At 33.6% G+C, this 22,983-nt stretch overlaps 12 protein-coding genes across 12 annotated transcripts; 6 read left to right on the top strand and 6 right to left on the bottom strand.

The window, feature by feature from the left end:
• Positions 1 to 139: 139 nt before the first annotated feature.
• Positions 140 to 2,048, top strand: NAEGRDRAFT_56856 (uncharacterized protein; the record flags this gene model as incomplete). The annotated part of the gene is made up of 1 exon (XM_002682130.1): positions 140 to 2,048. The coding sequence occupies one exon, from the start codon at positions 140 to 142 to the stop codon at positions 2,039 to 2,041; it is 1,902 nt and encodes a 633-aa protein (XP_002682176.1). The 3' UTR covers positions 2,042 to 2,048.
• A 131-nt stretch (positions 2,049 to 2,179) lies between these two features.
• On the bottom strand, positions 2,180 to 3,421 carry NAEGRDRAFT_62809 (uncharacterized protein; the record flags this gene model as incomplete). The annotated part of the gene is made up of 1 exon (XM_002681969.1): positions 2,180 to 3,421. The coding sequence occupies one exon, from the start codon at positions 3,419 to 3,421 to the stop codon at positions 2,180 to 2,182; it is 1,242 nt and encodes a 413-aa protein (XP_002682015.1).
• A 395-nt stretch (positions 3,422 to 3,816) lies between these two features.
• On the bottom strand, positions 3,817 to 5,589 carry NAEGRDRAFT_46029 (uncharacterized protein; the record flags this gene model as incomplete). Its single annotated transcript, XM_002681968.1, has 1 exon — positions 3,817 to 5,589. One exon carries the CDS (start codon positions 5,587 to 5,589, stop codon positions 3,817 to 3,819), a length of 1,773 nt encoding a protein of 590 aa, XP_002682014.1.
• An 810-nt stretch (positions 5,590 to 6,399) lies between these two features.
• NAEGRDRAFT_62807 (uncharacterized protein) lies at positions 6,400 to 7,302 on the top strand (the record flags this gene model as incomplete). Its single annotated transcript, XM_002682129.1, has 1 exon — positions 6,400 to 7,302. The coding sequence occupies one exon, from the start codon at positions 6,400 to 6,402 to the stop codon at positions 7,300 to 7,302; it is 903 nt and encodes a 300-aa protein (XP_002682175.1).
• Positions 7,303 to 8,075: 773 nt separating this feature from the next.
• Positions 8,076 to 9,355, bottom strand: NAEGRDRAFT_62806 (uncharacterized protein; the record flags this gene model as incomplete). The annotated part of the gene is made up of 2 exons (XM_002681967.1): positions 8,076 to 9,131; positions 9,200 to 9,355. 2 exons carry the CDS (start codon positions 9,353 to 9,355, stop codon positions 8,076 to 8,078), a joined length of 1,212 nt encoding a protein of 403 aa, XP_002682013.1.
• A 474-nt stretch (positions 9,356 to 9,829) lies between these two features.
• On the top strand, positions 9,830 to 10,756 carry NAEGRDRAFT_46026 (uncharacterized protein; the record flags this gene model as incomplete). Its single annotated transcript, XM_002682128.1, has 1 exon — positions 9,830 to 10,756. The coding sequence occupies one exon, from the start codon at positions 9,830 to 9,832 to the stop codon at positions 10,754 to 10,756; it is 927 nt and encodes a 308-aa protein (XP_002682174.1).
• Positions 10,757 to 11,111: 355 nt separating this feature from the next.
• On the top strand, positions 11,112 to 12,958 carry NAEGRDRAFT_82452 (aminotransferase). The gene is made up of 3 exons (XM_002682127.1): positions 11,112 to 11,443; positions 11,618 to 12,351; positions 12,454 to 12,958. The coding sequence occupies exons 1-3, from the start codon at positions 11,131 to 11,133 to the stop codon at positions 12,850 to 12,852; spliced, it is 1,446 nt and encodes a 481-aa protein (XP_002682173.1). The 5' UTR covers positions 11,112 to 11,130; the 3' UTR covers positions 12,853 to 12,958.
• A 330-nt stretch (positions 12,959 to 13,288) lies between these two features.
• NAEGRDRAFT_78215 (rab gdp dissociation inhibitor alpha) lies at positions 13,289 to 14,689 on the top strand (the record flags this gene model as incomplete). Its single annotated transcript, XM_002682126.1, has 1 exon — positions 13,289 to 14,689. The coding sequence occupies one exon, from the start codon at positions 13,289 to 13,291 to the stop codon at positions 14,621 to 14,623; it is 1,335 nt and encodes a 444-aa protein (XP_002682172.1). The 3' UTR covers positions 14,624 to 14,689.
• A 2,724-nt stretch (positions 14,690 to 17,413) lies between these two features.
• Positions 17,414 to 19,261, bottom strand: NAEGRDRAFT_62801 (uncharacterized protein; the record flags this gene model as incomplete). The annotated part of the gene is made up of 3 exons (XM_002681966.1): positions 17,414 to 18,721; positions 18,822 to 18,938; positions 18,980 to 19,261. 3 exons carry the CDS (start codon positions 19,259 to 19,261, stop codon positions 17,414 to 17,416), a joined length of 1,707 nt encoding a protein of 568 aa, XP_002682012.1.
• A 148-nt stretch (positions 19,262 to 19,409) lies between these two features.
• Positions 19,410 to 20,348, bottom strand: NAEGRDRAFT_62800 (uncharacterized protein; the record flags this gene model as incomplete). The annotated part of the gene is made up of 1 exon (XM_002681965.1): positions 19,410 to 20,348. The coding sequence occupies one exon, from the start codon at positions 20,346 to 20,348 to the stop codon at positions 19,410 to 19,412; it is 939 nt and encodes a 312-aa protein (XP_002682011.1).
• A 215-nt stretch (positions 20,349 to 20,563) lies between these two features.
• On the top strand, positions 20,564 to 21,411 carry NAEGRDRAFT_82450 (uncharacterized protein). Its single transcript, XM_002682125.1, has 4 exons — positions 20,564 to 20,579; positions 20,658 to 20,811; positions 20,877 to 20,902; positions 20,954 to 21,411. Exons 1-4 carry the CDS (start codon positions 20,565 to 20,567, stop codon positions 21,383 to 21,385), a joined length of 627 nt encoding a protein of 208 aa, XP_002682171.1. The 5' UTR covers position 20,564; the 3' UTR covers positions 21,386 to 21,411.
• NAEGRDRAFT_78213 (uncharacterized protein) lies at positions 21,391 to 22,185 on the bottom strand. Its single transcript, XM_002681964.1, has 2 exons — positions 21,794 to 22,185; positions 21,391 to 21,753 (listed from the first exon to the last, which is right to left on the bottom strand). The coding sequence occupies exons 1-2, from the start codon at positions 22,173 to 22,175 to the stop codon at positions 21,404 to 21,406; spliced, it is 732 nt and encodes a 243-aa protein (XP_002682010.1). The 5' UTR covers positions 22,176 to 22,185; the 3' UTR covers positions 21,391 to 21,403.
• Between the last annotated feature and the right edge of the window lie 798 nt (positions 22,186 to 22,983).

Genomic DNA, 22,983 nt, shown 5'->3' with positions numbered 1-22,983 from the left:
GTAAACATTTTGGAAACCAATTCTTCCTAGTTTGAAAACGAAATTTGAAGAAATTACAAAACTGAAGGATTGCCCTTGTTATTTACTTGCATTTTGGGTTGTTTCCGTTGAATAACTGTCAGTAATTATTCAAAAAAAAATGTCAGTACAATTACCTGTCAATTTTCTAGCGGTTGTGGATTCACACAAAGGATTGTCATCTTTGAATGGTTCACAACATTCACCGAGGGGTCTTTCTCCATCACATTTTGCAGGTGGAAGTTCTCCGGTTTCGTCTACTTCATTCTTGTCAACTTCTCCTGTTTCGTCTAGTTTATTTGATGGCTCCTATTCGAATGGACAAGGCTCACACTTTAAATCCTATAGTTTACATGCAGATTTTACATTTTCTACTAGTAGTGAAGAGCAAATCAAGATAAATATTGAAGGAGTCGATGATTTTGACAGAACTGCCAACCATCATCCCATCAGCTCGAGTCCATTGTCAACCAGTGCACTTTCTGATGGACACCATCACAACCATCACGACCAATACCTTCCCGATGATAATTTATCAACTAATTCAGCACATTCCCATGGAAGTTCCACAGCAAAATCAACAAAATCAACAAAATCTTCAAAATCTTCAAAATCTTATGGAGAATTCAAACATTTACCTCCGTTAGAAGAAATGCGAGAACAATTTTTCAAATATTTGCAAAGTTTTGAGTATGAACTAGAAGCTAGAGCTAAGGTGTTGTTTCTTATCAAGTTTATGGATGCAAGTTCATTGAAAATCAAGTCAACTGTCACATCACGACAAGTGGTAATGGAAATGATTGATGAATTTTGCAGAGATTTATTGTTAGAATTGGAAATTCCTACAAGTAATATAGAAATTAGTATAAATACTGGAGGAGAAGGCAATCCTTTCCATTTCCTGACAAGTTTAATCATGCATTTAAAGAATAGAACTGCAAAATTGTTTTCACATGAAAGATTGGAAAGTTTTTTAAAGAAACAACACGAATGCTATTCGAAAAACATTGAAATTCCACTCCATACTGATCCAAATGATAAATTGATTGGTATTGGAATGTTGGATGAGATTCAAATCATTATTCAAATGTTTTTGCATGATTTGGAGGATTGGTTTAATATTTTCCAGGTGGATGAAGAAAAATTCATTAACAAGTGGATCAAGACGAATCTGGAACCAAAGAAATTGCCCTCCTCTGCCCTTCACATTCTGTTAAAGAAGAGAGATTTATTCAAGCATGCAGAGAAGGACCATCGATTCTCAGCCGAGGATTTGAGTGTAAAATTTGTAATTGATTCAGATTGGAAGGCCATTAATTATCTCACTAAGGAATTTTCTCCAGATTGGTATCCAACTATTAAGAATCGAGGAAAATTAATGCAATGGTCCACAAAGGCAGATTATACAGTTGGACATTTGGAATCAAAGACTTTTAAAATGGTTGGTAAATTGGAGAATTCTCTGGAGGAATGTGTCAAGGCACTACACACTGATGATCACTTATCGTCAGTGTTGAAGAATGTGACCTTCAACCAGAGTGAGCCCATTAACATGACTAGCTCACAACAGAAATATTCAATTGCCACTCTTTCATCAGATTTTGAGATTTCTTTATTCCCTAAACGAGCCCTCGACATGGTACTCTCAAGTCAGGCATCATTCGTTGGTGGTGAAATAACAGAATGTCTCCTATTGATGAAATCATACGATAGTGGAGATTCTAGAACAAGATTGCCAATGATTGGAGCTAGGTTATTACAAAAGATTGATAATAATAGTACGAGATATATTGATTTTAGAATGATTAATCTGAGTGGAATTATGGCCACAAGTATTGGATGGGATATGGCCAGGAAGAAATTTGCAACCATGATTGATACTGGACTGAAGGAAGCAATCAGTCGAGCTCAAAAGAAGAATTTCGATATTGCAATTGAGAAACACAAGATTTTCAAAACACTATACGATAATTGTAAACAACATCAACATGTTGACATTAAGGAAGTTCTCTATAAAGTTTAATTTAATTACTGATTATTATTTTAAGGTATGAAATGGCTACGGCTTTATCATGATGAATGCACCTCATTCCATTAAGCCAATACTATTTCTTGTTATTAAGCCCACCCAACCATATGCAAACTTTTAACATTTGGGTTATCAATTATTACAGTAAAATCCTAAACTGATTTGTCTTAGTGATGTCAATTGTTTCATTTCACTTATATATTTGGCTCCTTCATCACCAATTCGATTGTAACCAATATTAAGCGATATCAATTGGTTCATTTCACTTATATATTTGGCTCCTTCATTACCAATTTTATTGTCAGTAATATCGAGTGATGTTAATTGTTTCAGTTCGCTGATGTATTTAGCTCCTTTGTCACTAATTTCATTATAACCAATAGTAAGCCATATCAATTGTTTCATTTCACTTATATATTTGGCTCCTTCATCACTAATTTCAGTTTCAGAAATATCAAGTGATGTTAATTGTTTCAATTCGCTGATGTATTTGGCTCCTTCATCACCAATTTCATTAAAACCAATATTTAGTGATGTTAATTGTTTCATTTCACTGATATATTTAGCTCCTTCATCACCAATTTCATCGTCAGTAATATCGAGTGATGTTAATTGTTTCATTTCACTTATATATTTGAATCCTTCATCACCAATTCGATTGTAACCAATACTAAGCGATATCAATTGGTTCATTTCACTTATATGTTTAGCTCCTTCATCACTAATTTCATTACAACCAATATTAAGTGATGTTAATTGTTTCATTTCACTTATGTGTTTGGATCCTTCATCACCAATTTCGTTATTATGTATATAAAGTGATGTTAATTGTTTCATTTCACTTATATATTTGGCTCCTTCATCACTAATTTCAATTTCAGAAATATTAAGTGATGTTAATTGTTTCATTTCACTTATATATTTAACTCCTTCTACACCAATTCGATTGCTATATATATCGAGTGATGTTAATTGTTTCATTTCACTTATGAATTTGAGTTGGTCTACAGAGTCAAGCAACCAACGAGAAACTTTAAGATTAACAATACTATTCATGAATTGACTTTTCATGCATAATTCAACTCGTTTCTCTGTAAATTTTTTGTTAAATTGAATAACAAGTTTTGAACGTTCCTTGATCACATTAAAGAATTGTTTTGAAATTAAACAACAATTATTTAAAATAAACCATGAATCATCAATCATGGAGATTATTTCAAAACAAACATCATCTGAAAATATTTCTTCTTGTTGGAATTTCACACTCTTTTTTGCTTTCTCTTCCATATTATTATTAAAATTGTTAGTGAATATTTCCTCCGAATTAATTAAGCGATGATGATTTTCAAAATCTTGTCTTTTTCGTTTGCTCATTTTTTTTTAAATATCATAAAAATTGTAACAACGCATTCTTCATAAAAATTATTAAACTATATTTAAGTACGTTTTATAGCAATGAGCCAAAAACCAGTGTTGAGCTGTTGTAAGTCCAGATCATTTTCTTATTCAAGATTAAGATTTATAGATAGGAAATGGCTCGAACTACATTGAAATAATTAACGATGAATGCACCTCATCCCGTCCGATTTGAGAAGTTAAGTATCGTCGAGCCACATCAGTACTGAGGTTGGAGACAACTTGGGAACCTGTGGTGCTGTAGTCTTTTTTTAACCATTTTAAACTAAACTCAATCAAAGCACCATTGGCGAATCTCAGGATTAGTGATTGAATTCAACAAAAGCTTAATTGAAATATAATGGAACAAGTTATTATTTAATGGTATCCAATACGAATTGCATTTCTTCTGCCATCTTTTTCACATATTCCTCTTCATAGACAACTGTCTGTTTCAATCTGGTAAAAACTTCTAGTAATAATTCGGTAGATTCTCGATAGCAGATTTGATACTCACTCTCCAGATTGGATTTCTTAAAGTATCGAATAATGGCAAAGTAATTCTGAGGATGTTGTTTAACGAGATTCATCAGTGTTGATTTTGGATTCTCTGTGAGGAATAGGTAGATTTCTAATAATTCTAATTTGAATTCTGCCATGAGAAATCGTTTCAGAATTTCAACACAAATACTTCCATCGTTAAATATCTTGGAAATGAACATGTCCATCTCATCCTTTTGGTGTCGAAAGTCAGATTTATCAAACTTTCGTTTCTTGACAAATGTCATTGTAATTAAAAATAAATATTGCAATCCAAATCCCATTGTCGACATTATTTTAGTAATCCCATACAGTGCATATCCAAATCCATTATTCAAATACTTTTTAGATAAAGGTCTAGTTTCGTCATATAAGGAAATTGTCAAATAATCTCCACAAATTTCAGAAATTACAAAATGAATTCCCGCTAAAATCCAAATAATCACAAACACTAAAAACTCCCCATTATATCCAAATGCATCATCATATAAAAAGAACCATTTCATAATTTGTTTCGGTTTCCTCAACTTTCTAACAAATTTGAAATGTGAAATAAAGTGAGCTAGTAAACCAATTCCAAGTAGAATCATATAACTCACTCCACAAACAATGGAAATACTATCGTAGAATGTTGAAATCTCAGTAATGGGTACCTTAATAATGAGAGCTGTCACAATTCCTCCCTCCAACAAGACAACTGTTACAATGGCTATTAGAAATGGAATTTTCGAAAGGAGAATCTTCATCATTAAGCCATCTCTTTTCGAATAGAATCTCGAATAGAATAATCGAGAAGCATAGTATCTACACCCCTGTAACAGATGCAATGACATGACAATGATGAGAACTAGCTCTTCAATCATGGTATCCCATTTAGGATCATAATAAATTACATTCAATATGATATTTACAACACACTGCAAGATATACATGCAGGTGGAGAAGTGTGGAATGATAAATCGACTCTCTAGAATAATGTGCTTCCTTCTATAGAAGAGTAGAATGAGAATAATTGAAAATTCCAAAGCACCTATTGAAATGGCAATTAATTTCCATATATAGTATTGAGATCGAGTATTGTAAGTTAAATCATTGCATTGAGATTCCCAGTAGGGTGATGTCTGCGTTGAATAATTTGTAAAAAGTGGAATAACATAATAGGATCCTGTGAAAATCATTCCAACATTTTCAGGATAACCATAAATGTCAATAGGCATGACATGCATTTGTAAATTCGTCAAATTATCAATTCTTAGAGGTATCTCCACATTCAGTTCAGTAATTTTCATGAAATATTGTTGAAATTGTTTTCGTCGTGTGAAATTCCAATAACTGTCACTAATCATTTCATCCAATTTTTCATTTACTTGACCATCTGAGCAATTCTTCATCACTTCAGATCCATTTCTGGTCAAGAAGATCCTTGTCGGCTCAATGTCAAAATCCAACTCTCCCATATCTTGAAAATAACAAAAAAGTCGAAATCTGACATTGTCAGGCAGTCGATGATTGGTAAATATTTTGAAATTCTCAGTTTGGCTGACATTTACAAACATCCAATCCTCATCTGAAAATAATTGAATCACCAAACAATAGGTAGCTGTCATTTTCGATAAATGTATAGATAAATTATTACAAGTGACATTTGAACAATTTAAATTCCATTCAAATAAAACCGGATCACCATCTGGTTTAATTAAACATTGTGGTTCGTTTGCATGTATCGGTAATGTCATTAAATAATTATTTGATGTTTGGCAGTCGACTTGATTTATATTGAAACGCAACAATAATAATGTAAACAAGAGGAATAGCCCATGATGAATAAGAGAATAGTACTTGTTTGCTATCATTTTTTTGCGTGGTAATATTCGAAACTTTAGTTTTCTCTTTCAGGAAGAGGGGCTGTACTAATATTGTGCGATGCTTGCCAATAAAATTCAAACATTCGTACGAATAGCGCTGTAGTTAGGTACTGCCCCAGAGTTCAGCATTTTCAACTTTGTAGATTGGAAGAATTTACAGTTTCAAATTGTAATGTTAAATTGTTATTCGAAAGTCAACAGAGATACTTCAAGTTACATTTGAAAAGAATTAAATTAAGAGCAACTACAGTGAATCTTGAAAATTATGCAAAATAGATATCTTTACCATTGAACTCAACTCTGAGATGGAAAATTACTCAATTAGCAAATGAAAACGATGAAATTGTGAAAATTTTGCAAATTTCGAACATTTAGCATGTAATCTACTGTTGATAGATACAATGTACTGATTCATGGATTCATGGGTAATAATATCTATTCACTTTTTCTTAACTATCTCTTCCAATTAAGGAAGATAATCTAATTTCCTTAAATAGATGAATCATTAGCTAGGCAATTTTGAAAACAATCAAGAAAAAAAACACAAGAAACATGAAAAGAATCATTTGCTCCACACTTTTATTGGTCATTCTTTTGACCACTACTTATATTCATTGTGCTATCCAACTGTCTGGTGGCTCAACTGCAAGTGAGAATGAAATTCCAGGTGTTGTCTCCATTCAATATCAAACAGATTCAAATTCAGTTCCTTCACACTTCTGTGGAGGTTCAATTATCAATTCAAGATGGTTCTTGACAGCTGCTCATTGTGTTAAAGGAATTGACCTTTCCAAATTAATAATTTTTGCTGGCACATCAAATAATAATTGTTACAAAGACACAACTGGAAGATGCATTGTGAGAACTGTTTCACAAGTTGTTGCTCATCCAAATTTCAGTGTTTACACCATTGAAAATGATATTGCTTTGGTTCAAGTTTCTCAAGATTTTCCAATCACCACACAAGCAACCAAAGTTAAGAGATTTGCATTGGAAGGAAATACTGTCGCCAATCAATCACCATTGACAGTTGCTGGATGGGGAGCTACTTCTTCAACAACATCCAATACTAATACGCTTCAAAAAGCTCAATTGACTCTCCAAAGTGCTTCAACTTGCACTCAGAAACAACTTTCAATTTCAGCACCAACTCAAATGTGTGTCAGTGGACCCAATTCTCAAAATATTGATTTGTGTTCTGGAGATGGTGGTAGTCCAGTGTTTTATACTCCTTCAGGAGCAACCACTCCAGTCTTGGTTGGTATTATAAGTCATGGCAGCTCAACATGTGGAAATGGTGCAAATGTTGGTGTTTCTATGAATGTTACAAGTTATACTTCATGGATTAAGGGATATACGACTGATATTGAGATGAATGGCGGCGGCGGAAGTGTGGTAACACCTCCAACTCCTGCACCATCCAATACTAATAATGTAGATAGTTGTACTTGTTAATAATAAATTCGAAACTTGTTCTTTATTGGATTCCTTCTTTTTCAATAGCAAGAATTAAATTGAGTTCTATAGTTAATCCTACTCCATTAGTATTACAATACATTATTCTATCAGCACTTGTTTCGGTCTGTGTAAACGAAAGATCTCTATTAATTTGAGCTAGATCCATAAATGAACGTCCATAACATTTGGCAAAGATCTTTCCACAAGTAAATGAGTTTCCACTTGCTGTAAACTTTTCACTTCTAAAATAGAATGAATAGTTCATATACTCATAGTATTCACTCGGTTTGATGATCATTCGAATAGAGTTGTTCAATAGTGATTCGACATGTTCCTTTGAACGCTCATCCACTACAATCTTTCTTCCAGTTTCTTTCAAAATTTCACACTCAGGATAACATATTTTCAAAAAGTTAATGTAATCACTCTGTTCCATATTCAGTAAATTCATTGAGTGAATTTCAGCGCATTCCTTTTCAAGATTACCAATTTGTGAAATTGTAATTTCTTTATCATAATCAGAAACCTCAGCATTTGCCAAAAGACTCCTCATTTGTAAATTCAATTTTTTCAAACTTCTTGAAACTGAATATTGTATATGTAATGCTGTGAATTGTTTATTGACGAGGGATAAATTATACCAATATTCTTCAGAATCTTGTGAAAACTTTCCGATCAGGTGTAAAGTTTCAAGAGGCAAATGTGAAAGGTTCCATTGTTGAGACATTTTTTATTTCTAATTTACAATTCGAATTTGCACTAAAGTTCAATTATTTCATTCTCTTGGCAATATTCAGAATAATCTTGCCAACAGTTCTCTGTGATTCCATTTGCAAATGAGCTTCTTTTAAATTACTCAATGGATATTGTAAAAGTGGTAAATTCTTGTGAGCATTTTCTCTCGTTACAATGTTATTCATCAATAAATGCAAATCTCTAGTATTCTTCTTTACAAAGATTTGATAGAATGATGGTGAGGATGATGATAATGATCTCAATTTGTTCGTAGCAATATAACTTCCCATATTTAAAAGAGATCCAAATGTTAGTTCATAATCATTTGGATTTGGTGCTGAAATAGTAGAGTAAACAACTCCATTCTCTGCCCTTCTACAATCAAAATGTTGATGCACATCATTGTAGTAGTAATATCCACCGACACAATCGAGAACCAAATCAACATAATCGTCATGATGCTCATCTCTAATAACTTGACAAATACTCTTCATACTATCTGCCAAACCTCCTTTGGAATGGGTTGTGTGAGCACCTGCTTTGGCTGAAGTCTTGTTATAGTCAATTACAACATCTGCACCAACTTTTCTAACTAGCTCTGCATTCTTCTCCGAACAAACTGCATAAACCTTAACATTAAAATATCTAGAAAGGAATTGCTTGGCTATAATACAGGCAACTTGTCCAGTTCCACCACTAGCGCCCACAACCAACACCTTTAAGTTCTTCACATCTTTTCTTGGTTCAGAAATTACGTTAGTTTTGAATGAACTCTCTGCTTCTCTATCCAAAACTTCACCAACAAGTGGATGTTTTCTCATCATTTCCAGAACTGTACATCCAACTAATGGGAAGGCGCTTGCTTCTTCAGGAGTCATGACATCTTTTGGATAGGTCACAATTTCATCCTCCTCAAAAACTGCATACTCAGCATAGGTACCATGATTTTTAGCAAAGAAACCTGCAACAGAATCTCCAACCTTGAAGTTCTTTACAGAACTACCAATCTTTTCTACTACTCCTGACCCATCACGTCCTAGTACTGCTGGAAAGGTCAAACGTTTCATCATTTTCATTTTACCATTTCTCATCTTGATAGGTTATTAAGGATGGAAAGCGTTTCAGCATTAAAATCATTAATTATAGGCAAATAACAAACCTTATAATCAATTGGATTAACTGAGGCAGCTTCCATTCTCACCAACACTTCATTCTTTTCCAATTTGTGAGGAATTTCCATATCAACACATTTAAAATCAGGACTATCGCAATAATCCTCAATAATCATTGCCTTCATGGTCTTTTCTCCAATCATTTTCTGCTATTTTATTTCCGTTCATTAATCATCACATCTTCCAAGAAATCAACCATTTATTGTGATGCCCGCACAGAGTTTTGCAATTTGATGAGGAGAAATTTTGAACAATGAAAAAAATCATTAAGAGATTTACATGGTGGGAGGATGTTTTTTTTTAAGCAAGGATTTTTGTTGCGAGAGTGCACAATAAAAAATAGTGTGCACTGCAGTATATTTTCTGACCACCACTTTCATGATATTAAGCTCCTTATGAGACGGTATACTGTTGTTGTGGTTTAATAGCACTTTAATGGCACCCATATATATAATATATGTTGGTAAAGAAGTGATTCAATTGTAATTTTTAAAATAGTTAAAAAAATAGAGAATTAGATTAAGGAATATTGACAATATTCAATATTATTGAAAATTAATTATGATGAGGTCGTCATCAATTCCGATAATTATCTTGTAATTGACCATTTGAAAAAAATGAAGAGATTTCGACCAGAAGAGTTTGATTTTGCACTCGACAAATCAGTTCCGATAACCAATGATGACGAAGATAATTCTACAATCTATAATCCTACAATATTACTCAATGATCTTCCAAAAGAAATAGTATCATTAATAATTGACTATCTTTTGCATATTAAAGATGGATTCTCTTTCATATCAACATGCTCTGCATTCCGAGAGGTTTTGAATCATCATGAATTATTTATTGAATACAGATTGAACCGAGAGTTGGATTTATTAATCAAGAGAGAAGAATCGAGTATTGTATTTCGTGAAAATAGGAATAGAATTAATGTTTTTAGCACCAAACTGTCGAATGTTTCAAAATTGATTGAAGTAAAGCAAATTAGAGATTCGAAACTAGAGGATTGGAGGAAAATTGTCAATCAATATCGAGAGCCTTACAGGAAAGCTATTTGGAAATACTTGCTAAATAGAGTGAGTTATCATTCGCCAACATTGTTTGCTAGTGGAGTTTCTGTTTCTCTCACAAATGAAACTAAGGATTGTCAATTTTATATTGACAATGTATTGATAAAGTGTTGTGAGATTAGCTATCATTCCCACAATCTTATGGCTTTTCACAATGGAGAAGCTATCGAACTAGTGAATGAACAAAACTATCCAAAACCTGTAGCAGTTAAGAAATTTAAGGAAATTATTGGAATTACTGAATCAAAGGTTGGAAAGAACATTTACAAAATGTTTTCTACTAGCACAGTTTTGAACCTTTTGATAGCATCTCTCCCCAATGCATTTCATTTCATTCACACGATTGAAGATGACTTGGATAGCAGTGGCTCTGATGAGGAAAATGATTTTGATGGAACTAATGACGAAGATGAATATGATGACGATATTGAATACGAACTTGTAGATCAACATTTAGTATCTAATTAATGAATATGGAGATCAAATTGTTGGAACATTGCGATCATCATACAGTTCCGATCACAGTTAATCTGGAGATCATACCACCACATTTCCACACTACAGTAAAAAAACCTAATGATCTACGAATCTAGAATGGTTCATGAAGATCGCAATCACAAATCTCTCCTTTACAAGATGGCCTTTTAAAGCCTTGCTTGCTTTTTGCACTACAGTTTACAAAAACCGACCCATCATCAATCTCTCAGGTTGACGCAACACTCGTCATGCAGAAACAGTTGTGTGTGAAATGCAAGTTCTCCAACAGCAGCAAACAGCTTGCAGTATTTGTGCCTATTATTATTTCACTTTAAAAAAACAACTACACATCAATCCAAAAGAAAATGTTATCCAGAAACGTTTGTAAAAAATCTAAAGCTAGCTTGAGATTGATCAACTCTGCCACTACCACTAGTAGCAGTAGATCATTTAGCACTCAAAGCAATGTCAATTTGGCACCAACTCTTCCACCATGTGATCACAAGCCACAACCATATACTGGTCCTTCCTTTGAAGAAGTTGAAAGATTGAGAAAGACCTACCTCACACCTGGTCTCTTGACTTATTATCAAAAACCAATCATGATTGTTGAAGGAAAGAAGCAATATGTCTTTGATGATAAGGGAAAGAGATATTTGGACTTTTTCGGTGGTATTGGTAAGTAATCATCATTCAATTGTTTAATAATAATTACAATTCCTAATCATTCCTTTTAATATTTTGATCAATTTGATCAAATATTGGAAAATTCATCATTAATTTTTGATGATTGCAAAAAATGCAAAAATTTGATTAAATTCTTAATTTCGTGATGACATCAAATTAATCCAGTTACAATTTCTGTTGGACATTGTCATGATGAAATTGTCAAGGCTGGTACTGAACAAATGAAAAAGTTAATGCACATTACTAATATTTATTACAATCCACAAATTGCTGAGTTTGGTAAGGAATTGGCTGACAAGATGCCTGGCAATTTGAAGGTCACTTACTTTGTAAACTCTGGTAGTGAAGCAAACGATTTGGCCTTGTTGATGGCTAGACTCTACACCAAGAATACAGACATCTTGGCTTTGCGTAACTGTTACCATGGTATGTCTTATGGTACTATGGGTGTTACCTCATTGTCAACTTGGAAATTCCCAGTTTCACAAGGTGATGGTATCAAGCACGTTTTGGCTCCAAATCTCTACCGTGGTCCATTCCGTAGTGATGATCCAAAGGCTGCCGATAAGTACCATTGGGATGTCCAAAATGTTATCGAACAATGTACTCCAGGTGTTGTTGCTGGTTGGATCAGTGAACCTATTCAAGGTGTTGGTGGCAGTGTTGAAATGCCAAAGGGATATTTGAAGAAGGTATACGAAACTGTCAGAAAGCATGGTGGTGTTTGCATTGCTGATGAAGTTCAAACTGGTTTTGGTAGAACTGGTACTCATTACTGGGGATTTGAAGCTGAAGGAGTTATGCCTGATATTGTTTCAATGGCTAAAGGTATTGGTAATGGTGCTCCATTGGCTGCTGTTGTTACTACTCCAGAAATTGCCAAGACTGTTGCTTCAAAGGTATGTTTGATTTGATTGTTTTCTTTTTTAACATTATTTCACACTCTATATCTTATGTGCATTTTCACATATTTGTAATTGTTAATTTCACCACACTCACAGATTCACTTCAATACTTATGGTGGTAATCCAGTTTCATCTGCCATTGGTCGTGCTGTCCTTCGTGTCATTGACAAGGAAGGTTTACAAAAAAATTCATTGGAAATGGGTAATCTCTTATTGGAAGGAATGAAGAAACTCCAACAAAAGTATCCAATCATTGGTGATGTTAGAGGAAAGGGTTTAATGTTAGGTATGGAACTCGTCAAGGATAGAACCACTTTGGAACCAGCTAAGGAAGAAACTGCCAAAGTTTTCGAAAGAAGTAAGGAATTAGGTTTGTTGTTGGGTAAGGGTGGATTGTACGGAAATGTTTTCAGAATTAAGCCACCTATGAATATTACCAAGGCTGATGTTGAATTTGCTTTAGCTGTCATGGATCAAGCTTTCTCTGAATTGTAAAAAACCTGTATCATTAACTCAATGTAATAGTAATACTCTTTGGACTATTTGACCATTCCGTAAATATGTGAATAATAAACTTGGAAATCTTTTGAAATTTCATCTCCTCAATCATTCCATTCATGTTCTCCCAACCATTGAACTAAGAGATTGTTGTTGAATCCAACATTACTTTACAAAAGATCTTCTCGCCTTCATCACGTGGCATATATCAACCAGCTTTAACCCAACTTCCCAAGTAAAAACCCATAACAATACCACCATCCATCACTATGTTGTGAAAAGACCAATCATCAATTCTCAATGTCAATCCATAAGCAAACCTCCTCTATCATGATCAAAGCACATTGATCGGAGAATGAATTTTCATCATCATCACAACGTTTATATTTTTATTAATAAATTTATATTTTCAAAATTTAAAAAATCTAAAAAAATGAATGAAGAATACGACGTTATTGTTCTTGGTACAGGTTTAACCGAGTGCGTTATTTCTGGCTTGTTGTCTGTGTCAGGCAAGAAGGTTCTCCACATGGATCGTAACAATTATTATGGTGGTGAATCTGCCTCTCTCAACTTGGAACAAATGTATGAAAAGTTTAGAGGAAAGGACGTCAAACCACCAACAAGTCTTGGTAGAAGTAGAGATTATAACATTGACTTGATTCCAAAATTCTTGATGGCTAACGGTAAGCTCGTCAAGATCCTCAGAATGACTGGCGTTACTCGTTATAATATGGAATTTGCTTTGGTTGAAGGAAGTTTTGTCTATCACAAGGGTGCTATTGAAAAGGTTCCAGTCACTCCAACTGAAGTTGCCAAGAGTAATTTGTTGGGATTCTTTGAAAAGTTGAAGGCCAAGAAGCTTTTATCTTACTTGTATGACTATGAACAAACCAATCCAAAGACTCATCAAGGATTTGACTGTTCAAAGGATTCTATTGATAAGGTCTTTAAGTATTTTGGTGTTTCTGATGATACTACTGACTTTTTGGGACATGCTGTTGCATTGTACACTGACGATTCATATATGACTACTGTTCCAGCTATTCAAGTCATTGAAAGAATGAAGCTCTATGAAGAATCACTTAACATGTACGGAAAATCACCATACGTTTATCCAATGTATGGTTTGGGTGAATTACCACAAGTTTTTGCTCGTTTGTGTGCTGTTTATGGTGGTACTTATATGTTAGACAAGCCAGTTGATAAGGTTCTCTATGATGAAAGTGGACGTGTCATTGGTGTTGAATCTGAAGGTCAAGTTGCCAAGGCCAAGATGGTTGTTGGTGATCCAAGCTACTTCCAAGATAAGGTCCGTAAGACTGGTAAAGTTATTCGTGTAATTTGTATCCTTTCCCATCCAGTTAAGAGTACTGGTGATGCCAAGTCTGTCCAAATTATCTTCCCACAAAAATCAACTGGTCGTAAGCATGATATTTATTGTTGTGTGACATCATTCACTCACCACGTTGCTCCAAACGGAAAGTATATTGCTATCGTTTCTACTACTGTTGAAACTGAAAATCCAGAGGCTGAAGTTAAGGTTGTTCTTGACATTTTGAATCCAATCGAAGAAAAGTTTGTTTACATTCTTGATACTTTTGCTCCATTGGATGATGGTAAGAATGATGGTGTCTTTATTTCAAAGTCTTATGATGCTACTACTCACTATGAATCATGTGCTGAAGATATTGTCTCTATCCACGAAAGAATTTCTGGAGAAAAGTTCGACTGGAATAAGAAGCCACCACAACCAGAAGAACAATAATTGTAGAAATCTGTATTAAAATATTTATCGAATTGTAAAATTATAATATAAAATAATGTTTATTCTTTTAAAGATTGGTTGTAGCGTATCAAATCCGAAATAATGAAACAATGATCTGTCAATACATTCACATAGTTGATATTGTTGGTGGTAAAATCTGAAATTTCATAATGTTCAGAATACAAGCTCTCGAAATCAAGAAATTGTCACCAATATTTTCTAATCGCTAAGTTGTCCAATAATAATTTTAACACATTTCATCCAACTTGACGAGAACAACTCTTCCATCAACTTCCTTGTTATTCAATTCAGCAACAGCCTTTTGAGCTGCTTCAGCAGAAGCGAAACGAACAATACCATGACCCAAAGAACGATTTGGTTGCTTTTGATCACGAGCAATAATAGCCTTTTCAACTTCACCGAATGGTTCAAAGGCTTCCTTCAAAGTTTGGGATGTGGTACGGAAGTTCAAATTACCAACAAAAACTTGACGTCCTTTTGCTGATTTTTCATCAAGTTTAACTCTGATGACTCTTCCATCCAATTCAGTATTGTCCAACTTCAAGGCAGCTGTAACATCTTCTGGATTTTTGAATTGAACAAGTCCACATCCACTAGACAAGTGTGGCTTACCAGCTACAGTGAAAATATCAACGTGAACAACTTCTCCAATTTGTTTAAAGTGATCCTTCAATGACCACCATTTAGTTTGGAAGGACAAATTTCCAACGAAAACAGACATGTTGATTTTCTTCTTCTTGTTGTGATGAAAAACACAGAAAGGTGCTGTGATGTATTTTTTTTAAATTAAAAAAAAATTATTTTAATTGCTTGGTTACAATTAATTGGTTAGGCTTGGTTGAATATTCATTCTCGAAATTAACTCAATGATGAAGGTTTAAAAAACAAATAATTACTTTTGATTTGTAACAATTAAGATATGATTCAATGAAAGAATTCCGATTGTTAAAGCAAGCTTAAATATTAATAATATTTAATTATTCAATGATCAATCCTTAAAAAGTTTTATTAAATCATGTCTTACAAGGCAGTTCCCTTTCTAGGAATATCACTTCCAGCATGATCTCCACTCATATTACCCAACGTATTTGGATAGACTCTTTCGACTAAATCACCTCCCAATTTCTCTCTATCTTTCATTGTTGGTGGATTTTCCTTTGAGATTTGATCTTGATTATCGTTGGCATATTCTTCAGTACTTGGAGCTGATCCCATTGTGGTTTTGAAACGATCAGTGATGGAGGCAAAGAAACCCTTCTTATTGTGTTCTTCTGACATTTTAATTTGTGTGAGAAGCGAAACGAAATTGAAACATTCCCTGATTGAGTTAATGAGGAATGATAGCAAATTATAAGTAAAGTAATATTCTTAAAGTAGAAAGAGAGGTAAATAGGTTTGCTATCTTCCATATCAATTAGTAAAATTGAGCAGAATCTGCATCATGCAAAATATCCACACAAAAGAATACTAATCTAGTAGATCTAACTTGTAATCAGAAGCGAACAATCTGCACATTATCCTAAGACAGCCAAGGGAACATTCTAAAGAATGAAAATAAATTGTTTCATCAGTAATTGTTCTATCTACAAAAGAATCATCAACACTCCTTTGAAAACTCAACTAAAATCGCGTCAAATGTGGTTTGCCCATTATTATTTTATTCATTTTTTTTGTCGCTCAAAATTCATTTGGAAAATTCCTCAATTCATACACGAATGAGAATGGTCAATGAATTATCTTTACCTGTTTACTTTTAATAAGAAAAAATGTTGCAAACACATATTATGGGCATGAATAAACGGCCGAGGCCACCTGAGGATAGTTATTTGGGAAAATACAAGCAGAAGAGTGAGTTTAAACTATTGAAGGAAAAATGTAGAAAGAAACTCTACTCACAATTCAAGTTTCTCTATAAGGGAGGACATTGTGCGCCATAGAATGGATTATTTGGATGATAGGAGTAGTTATTATTGAGTGTTTGATGTTGATTTTCCAAAAATGATGAATTTTAATTGTATTTTCTCTTTGTACAGTTTACAAAAATCTCACAATTTTCAAAAAGAATTAATATGTACATAAATTTCAGTTTTTTTCAGTATAATTTCAATAGAATGTGATACATTTTCATCATTTCCCATTCACTGATGTAGCAATTGTTGAACCTGAAGACGAAACATCAGCAGGTTTTGTAACTCTGAGAATGAAAACTTGATCTCTGATTTTGAATCCTAGAGCTCGACCAACTTTTGGATCATCTACAATGTATTTTTCAAATTTGTAATTCTTATTGGTTCCATTATTGATAAAGAAATAGACTAGGTCAATTGCAGTTGGCATCTTATCATGGTCAATTGAAACCATTACACATAACCGATCGGAAGTATCTGTATAAAATCTTGGTTTTTCATCTACCTTATCATTGATGAAATCTTTCCAAAATCTATTCCGAATGTTATTAATTTATCAGGATTATTTAAATTATTATTGAAAATTAATCCTACCTAAACTCTTTAGGTTTCTCTGCTCCGAAACATTGACAAAATACGTGGGCAGGATCCGTTGATGTATCAAAAACTAAATGTTGTTTCATCTGTAGGGATTTAACTGCAAAGGACTCCTTCTCATATTCTCTGTCAATTAGCTGCTTTTTAGTTATCCTTGTTGACGACATTTTTTATTGATTTGTGATTGAGAGTTGCCGAACATTTCACATAACCAAACAAACTAATAGATGGTAATGGACGCTCACACTTGTTATTGAATTATGGGTTATTCTTCTTCATTGAAAAAGGATTGAATCACTGCATCAACTGTTTTGAATTGTTTCAATAATTCAATCGCTCTATCTTTGGTTAATTGTAAAATATCGTATAATAATTGAATGTCTTGATCCTGTTTTGAGATATTGGATGAGGGTTCTTCCTTAACTGGTGTTTCCCCTCTAAACTCGGTATAGGATTGATGATACAGCTTTTTCAGTTTAAGATAGTCCAATAGTTCAGATTCTGCTGTATCGAATTGATACTTAATCTCATGATTCTTCATTAGATATTTCAATATTTGAACAAGTTTCGTATTACTTGCTCTAGAGACACATAGAATCTCCAGTATCGACTTTTCCAAAACGGATTTGTTAGAATCGAGTTTTCTGATAACAGTCTGTACATGATCATTCGTATTGAATACAGATGAGTCCTTATCAAAGGCCAACAATGAAACAACACAATTGAAATCTTCCTCAATTTTGGAGTTTTGCATTCTGTATGGCATCATCTTTTGTGTAACAATTGAAAGAGCATTCGAATCATTACCCTTCATGAATGCATCATAAAATAAGCATTCACAAATTCTATAATCAATCAGAGAATATTCTTGGAGTATCGTAGAATCCACAGAATTGATATATTCTATTAATTCATCAAATCTCGATTCTTGTATCATTTGCCTTACAGTAGAATTCATTATCTTTGTTTCTTCCTTCTGGTTCGCAAATCCTCTCACAACAACATATTCTTCCAAGAGTTTGAGGAATAAATTCTTATTCAATTGAAACCGAGAGGATTCGTTCCTAATTGCCAACTTGATATCAGACTGGGCATGATACAGAGCACTCATAGATTCCTCTCTTGTGAGACACAACTTTTGACACAAGTCAAGAACAAATCGTTGCTGGTTGTTCTGCTTGGGATTGTACACAGCATCATCCTTCTCAGGAAGTAACAATTGCTCAATCTCTGGAAACTTTGATTCCACTCCATTCATGATATGATAAATATTATGATTGATAATTAGGTATTTCATTCCAATTTCCAAATCAGAATCCTTAAATATCTTTGCAACACTCCAATATCGTTTAAAATCCTTCCACAATTCAATTCTAGCCCTTTCCAATTGTTCCATCTTTTGAAATTCACAATCTTTCTGCCTTAACAAGAGCATCAACGTGTCAATTAGTAAGGCATGGTCGGGTGAGGTTTCCAGAGTCTTATCGGCTGGAATGGTTGAATTACAAAATTCAATACACTTTAATTGTTGACAATAATCATCAATGGTACATCCTAATATCATCTCTCTCAACTTGATAATCAACAACCAATTAAATCGAGTTATAATAAAATTAGTTAAATTGAAATATTCGAAGGCTTTGTTAGTTTTATTTTCATATGAAACAACTTACTTGCACAATATTAAACTTGGCAATTAATTCCTTATTATCATCGATGGAGGGTATCAATTCTTTGCTTACTTTCAAGGCTTCCGAACAATAACCGTCCATTATTAGAGTTTCAACTTTCTTATCAAGATGACAATCAATAATCGGAAAGAATTACTTACCCGTAAGAGAATTTGATCCATTGGATATCGATTCAATTCATCAAAGCCATTCAATCCGTGACTCTTTATCAAACCATTCATCAACTCGTCGATATATTCAATATTTACATTCAGTTTGGAATAATCAGACAATATATGAGTATCAAGCATTATTTCCGAATCGTTCATTAGTTCATCATCATGGTGATTCATCCTTGGAATGTCTTCAACCTCTCCTTGTCCACCACTTTGAGTCGTAACTGAAATCATCCATTGTGATTCTTTATCAGTTTGTTGTTGCATTTTTTTATTTTTAGTTTTAAGATTTTGTAAAGTTTGTTGATCTTTTCAATTAGTATGGATTTGGTTATTTTCTTGAATGGATAGATGGTCTTTTTTAGATCGTTTGTTGGATAAAAGCTTTGAGATATTGAGTGCATCAAAATTTATGTTAAACAAATGAAATAGTTTGTCCACTGTTTACACTAACTGCTGGAACGAAGGGAGCAAATCTCACATCACCGAATGGATACCAAGGTCTCAATTCTTGAGTTGTTTTGTCTCTAATTAGACTAAACCTCACTGATCCCATATATTTTACATCATCCTCTATATCAGAATATCTTTCTGTAGTATGTTGGAGAGGGATAACATTTGGAACATTTGTTAAATCAAATTCTATTTGAATGATATCGCCAGTTTCAAAGTTTTGTTCTACCTTGAAAGTTTTGTGTTTGTCGCCACAGCCTGCATGGATAATTTCTTTGGTTCCAGTAATTAAAGCTATTCCCTTTGATTCTGATTGCCAGCCAATGACATCTCCACTATGTTGATCATTGAAAGGGAAGAAATTGAGAGATTCAATTCCAATCATGATTTTGAATGAATTTGAAACAATTCCAGGATGATAGTTATCCAATTTAATCTTCCACTTGTAATATCTGCCAGGTTTCAACAATCTGACCGATTTCACAGTATAAAAATCACCATGAGAAGGTTTTTCGATTGTTTTAAAAGTGTTGGATGTCAATTCAAACTTGTTGGCAACTTTGTAATACTGATATTCAGTATCCCACTTATATCCAAAACATGAAATCAACTCGCGCATGACAGAAAAATATAAATTCTTAAAATCTTTTCTTTCCTTTACACTCTCAACAGCCTTTCCGTACTCACTTTCCGTAATATCATTTAATTTACAATAAATTCTACATAATTTCTCGAAAAAGTATTCGCTCTCCATCAATAAATTATAAATCTCCCTATTCAATGTAAAAATGTTTAGCAATTCTACGAAGGGTAAATTGGCAAATATTTCGTAGAGCATCTCTGATGGCACGGTGGATAGTAGACGATCGAGCGAGTGGGTGCTTGATTTGAGTTTTGTCATTTTTTTGATCTGAGTAGCGAACTCGATGATTTTTGTAATCATTTCTTATTCTGCCAAGTTCAATCACAAGGATAATAAAGAAATTGTATCAGGCCGTATGAAAATTGTTTCAAAGTAACTAATAACATGTTGTAATACTTGTTTGTAAACCAATTAGAAGATAAACATTAAAAATTAGATTTGTTTAAAATTAGAAAAAAATAGAACAACCCTACAATGAACGTAGCAACCGTACGTTTTTTTCAAACACATGTTTTGATGATGATTTTTTCATATCGGAATGTAATATTATCTTTTGATTATCTTTAGACCCGATTAAAGAAGGAATTGCAACTGATCAAGAAGAATCCGATGGAACACATTGAATGTTGTCCTCTGGAGAATAATATATTTGAATGGCATTTTGTTATTCATTCACTTCCGTATGATCCTTATAAAGGAGGAATTTATCATGGAAAAATTGGTAGGTATTTAATTATATATTAATCAATTAATTATTATTTATTTAATAATATTATCGGGAAAAAGTCTTTCCTCCTGATTATCCTTACAAGGTATGAGTTTTACATAGTAATAATTGATCATTATGAATTGAAAATAATTAGCCTCCTGGGGTTGAAATGATAACACCAAATGGAAGATTTAAAACCAATACACCAATTTGTATGAGTAATACTAATTTTCATAAGGAAAGTTGGAATCCATTGTGGAATCTTGATTCGATATTGAAAGGATTTTTGAGTTTCTTTTTGGAAAATGACTCAACTTATGGAAGTATGTCAACAACACCAGAGGAAAAGAAGAAATTGGCCCTTATGAGTTGCGAAGTTAATTTGAAAAATCACAACTTTGTTAAATTATTCCCTGACATGGTTGACTTGGCCAAGAAAACCATTAAGGAACAAGAGGAAAAAATCGTTCATGTCAAGGCCTCTGAAACAAGTGTGGAATCTAATTCTGGTAAATCAGTATGGGACATGACTTCGATTCTAGTGCTCATTATCGTTCTGCTAATTGTGCTTTATGTATCCATGTAAATATAAAGAAAAAGAAATTTACTTTTTGAGGGATGGAGAGTTGGATGGAACTTTAGTTTTCTTCTTTAATGAATCTGCAATCTTAGCCAATGAAAGAGGAACAGGATAGATATTTGCATTGACAATGCTTATTGGAATCCACCCATTTGGTGAAACTTGATTGGCATAACTAATGTGCAAATCTCCATTCTCAAGAGTTTCGTATCTTTGGCATACAAATAGATTAGTTCCTCTCACTGCCTTATTTTGAGGTTGGAATGTTGAAGGTGGTGTGTACAAGCCATCAATACTGGTAGTTAAAAAGTAGGTGATGTTATCCTTCTTGAAAATTCTCAAAACATAGAGGAAATCTCTATCAGAAACAAGAGCTAATCATTTTTTTGGAAAATTAGCAATGAAAATACATACCTCCAACTGAAATTACAAAGTATTGAACTCTCCATGCAGAACCATCACTTTCATCAGTCCACTGCTCAACAATTTCAATTCTCTTTGTTGTGCTATCAAATTTAACTTTCTCTGCCAAGTCAACTGATCCGAAATGTGCCAAAAATTCTTCAGCTTTAGCTCCTTCAACAACAATATCACCTCTTACAATAGTTGAATGCTCTGTCTTTAATGCATAAACATCAACATTCTGCTTGGTGTGACAATATTCGAAATTGCCTTCCTTTCCGAGATTGTTTTCTTGAATTGCTTCCTTGCTTGTCATGGAAGATCCAACTTTGAAAACTTCTTCCCACTTGGCAATGATATTTTGCTTTTCTTCTTCTGATGAGGACACAGGCATGGTGAATTTGTTTGTGTTTTTTTGAATGATCTATTCTGCAAACAAGAATCCTTGCAAAATAGAGACATCTACTTGGTTAGTGCTTCCGCACGGATTACAACAAACATGTTGTACTACGACTTCTTGTAAAGATTGATTTGAAACAATTTGAACTATGGCAAGAGTCAAGGTAAATTCTTTGGTGAGCTAGAACAGAAACACTTGCTCCTCCATCACAGAAAATGATACAGTGCACTCTTGTAAACTGATTGGCGCTTCTTTCATTATCGTTGATTTTAAAATCTCTATGCATTGTGTCAATCAATATCACACTTCCCAACCCAAGGTTGAGAATTCCCAACCCTTTCCAAAAATATCCACATCTGAAAATCCTTTAAACTACACAGTACACACATCTCTCAAATATTAATTTAAAAAAAAATTGATAATATGACCTCCATTGCTGCAGGAACATTAACATACCTTGGATTTACTCAAGCCGTTTCTTGGTTTGGTTTTACTAAAGCTGGCATTGCTGCTGGTTCTTGGGCAGCTGCTTGGATGAGCACAACTGCAATTGCTTCAGGTGGTGGTGTAGCTGCAGGAAGTGCCGTTTCTACAATGCAAGCTGCAGCTGCAACTGGTGCCATTGGTGGACCAGTTGGGGTTGCAGTTGGTGTTACTATTGCAGGTGCTGTTGCTGGTGTCAAGTTTTATTTGACTGGCAGTCCATTCTAAATATGATTATTATTGGTTGGTCAATGAGTATTGAACAAACTTTATATGTCACTTCAATTAGTGATCTCTCCCACTCTAAACAATGTAATTA

The sequence above is a fragment of the Naegleria gruberi genome, assembly GCF_000004985.1.
Source record: "Naegleria gruberi genomic scaffold NAEGRscaffold_4, whole genome shotgun sequence".
NCBI lineage: Eukaryota > Heterolobosea > Eutetramitea > Acrasida > Naegleriidae > Naegleria > Naegleria gruberi.
The sequence above is the reverse complement of the archived record's forward strand: the minus strand, read 5'-3'. Positions and strand labels throughout refer to the sequence as shown.

Excerpts from the sequence above, each read along its gene's own strand:
- NAEGRDRAFT_78213 (XM_002681964.1), bottom strand. The coding sequence starts at position 22,175 with ATGCCTGTGTCCTCATCAGAAGAAGAAAAGCAAAATATCATTGCCAAG. Across the intron at positions 21,754-21,793 it reads CTTTGTAATTTCAGTTGGAG|CTCTTGTTTCTGATAGAGAT; the intron begins GTATGTATTTTC and ends AAAAATGATTAG.
- NAEGRDRAFT_82452 (XM_002682127.1), top strand. The coding sequence starts at position 11,131 with ATGTTATCCAGAAACGTTTGTAAAAAATCTAAAGCTAGCTTGAGATTG. Across the intron at positions 11,444-11,617 it reads GGACTTTTTCGGTGGTATTG|TTACAATTTCTGTTGGACAT; the intron begins GTAAGTAATCAT and ends AAATTAATCCAG. Across the intron at positions 12,352-12,453 it reads CCAAGACTGTTGCTTCAAAG|ATTCACTTCAATACTTATGG; the intron begins GTATGTTTGATT and ends CCACACTCACAG.
- NAEGRDRAFT_82450 (XM_002682125.1), top strand. Across the intron at positions 20,812-20,876 it reads AATTTATCATGGAAAAATTG|TCTTTCCTCCTGATTATCCT; the intron begins GTAGGTATTTAA and ends ATCGGGAAAAAG. Across the intron at positions 20,903-20,953 it reads CTCCTGATTATCCTTACAAG|CCTCCTGGGGTTGAAATGAT; the intron begins GTATGAGTTTTA and ends GAAAATAATTAG.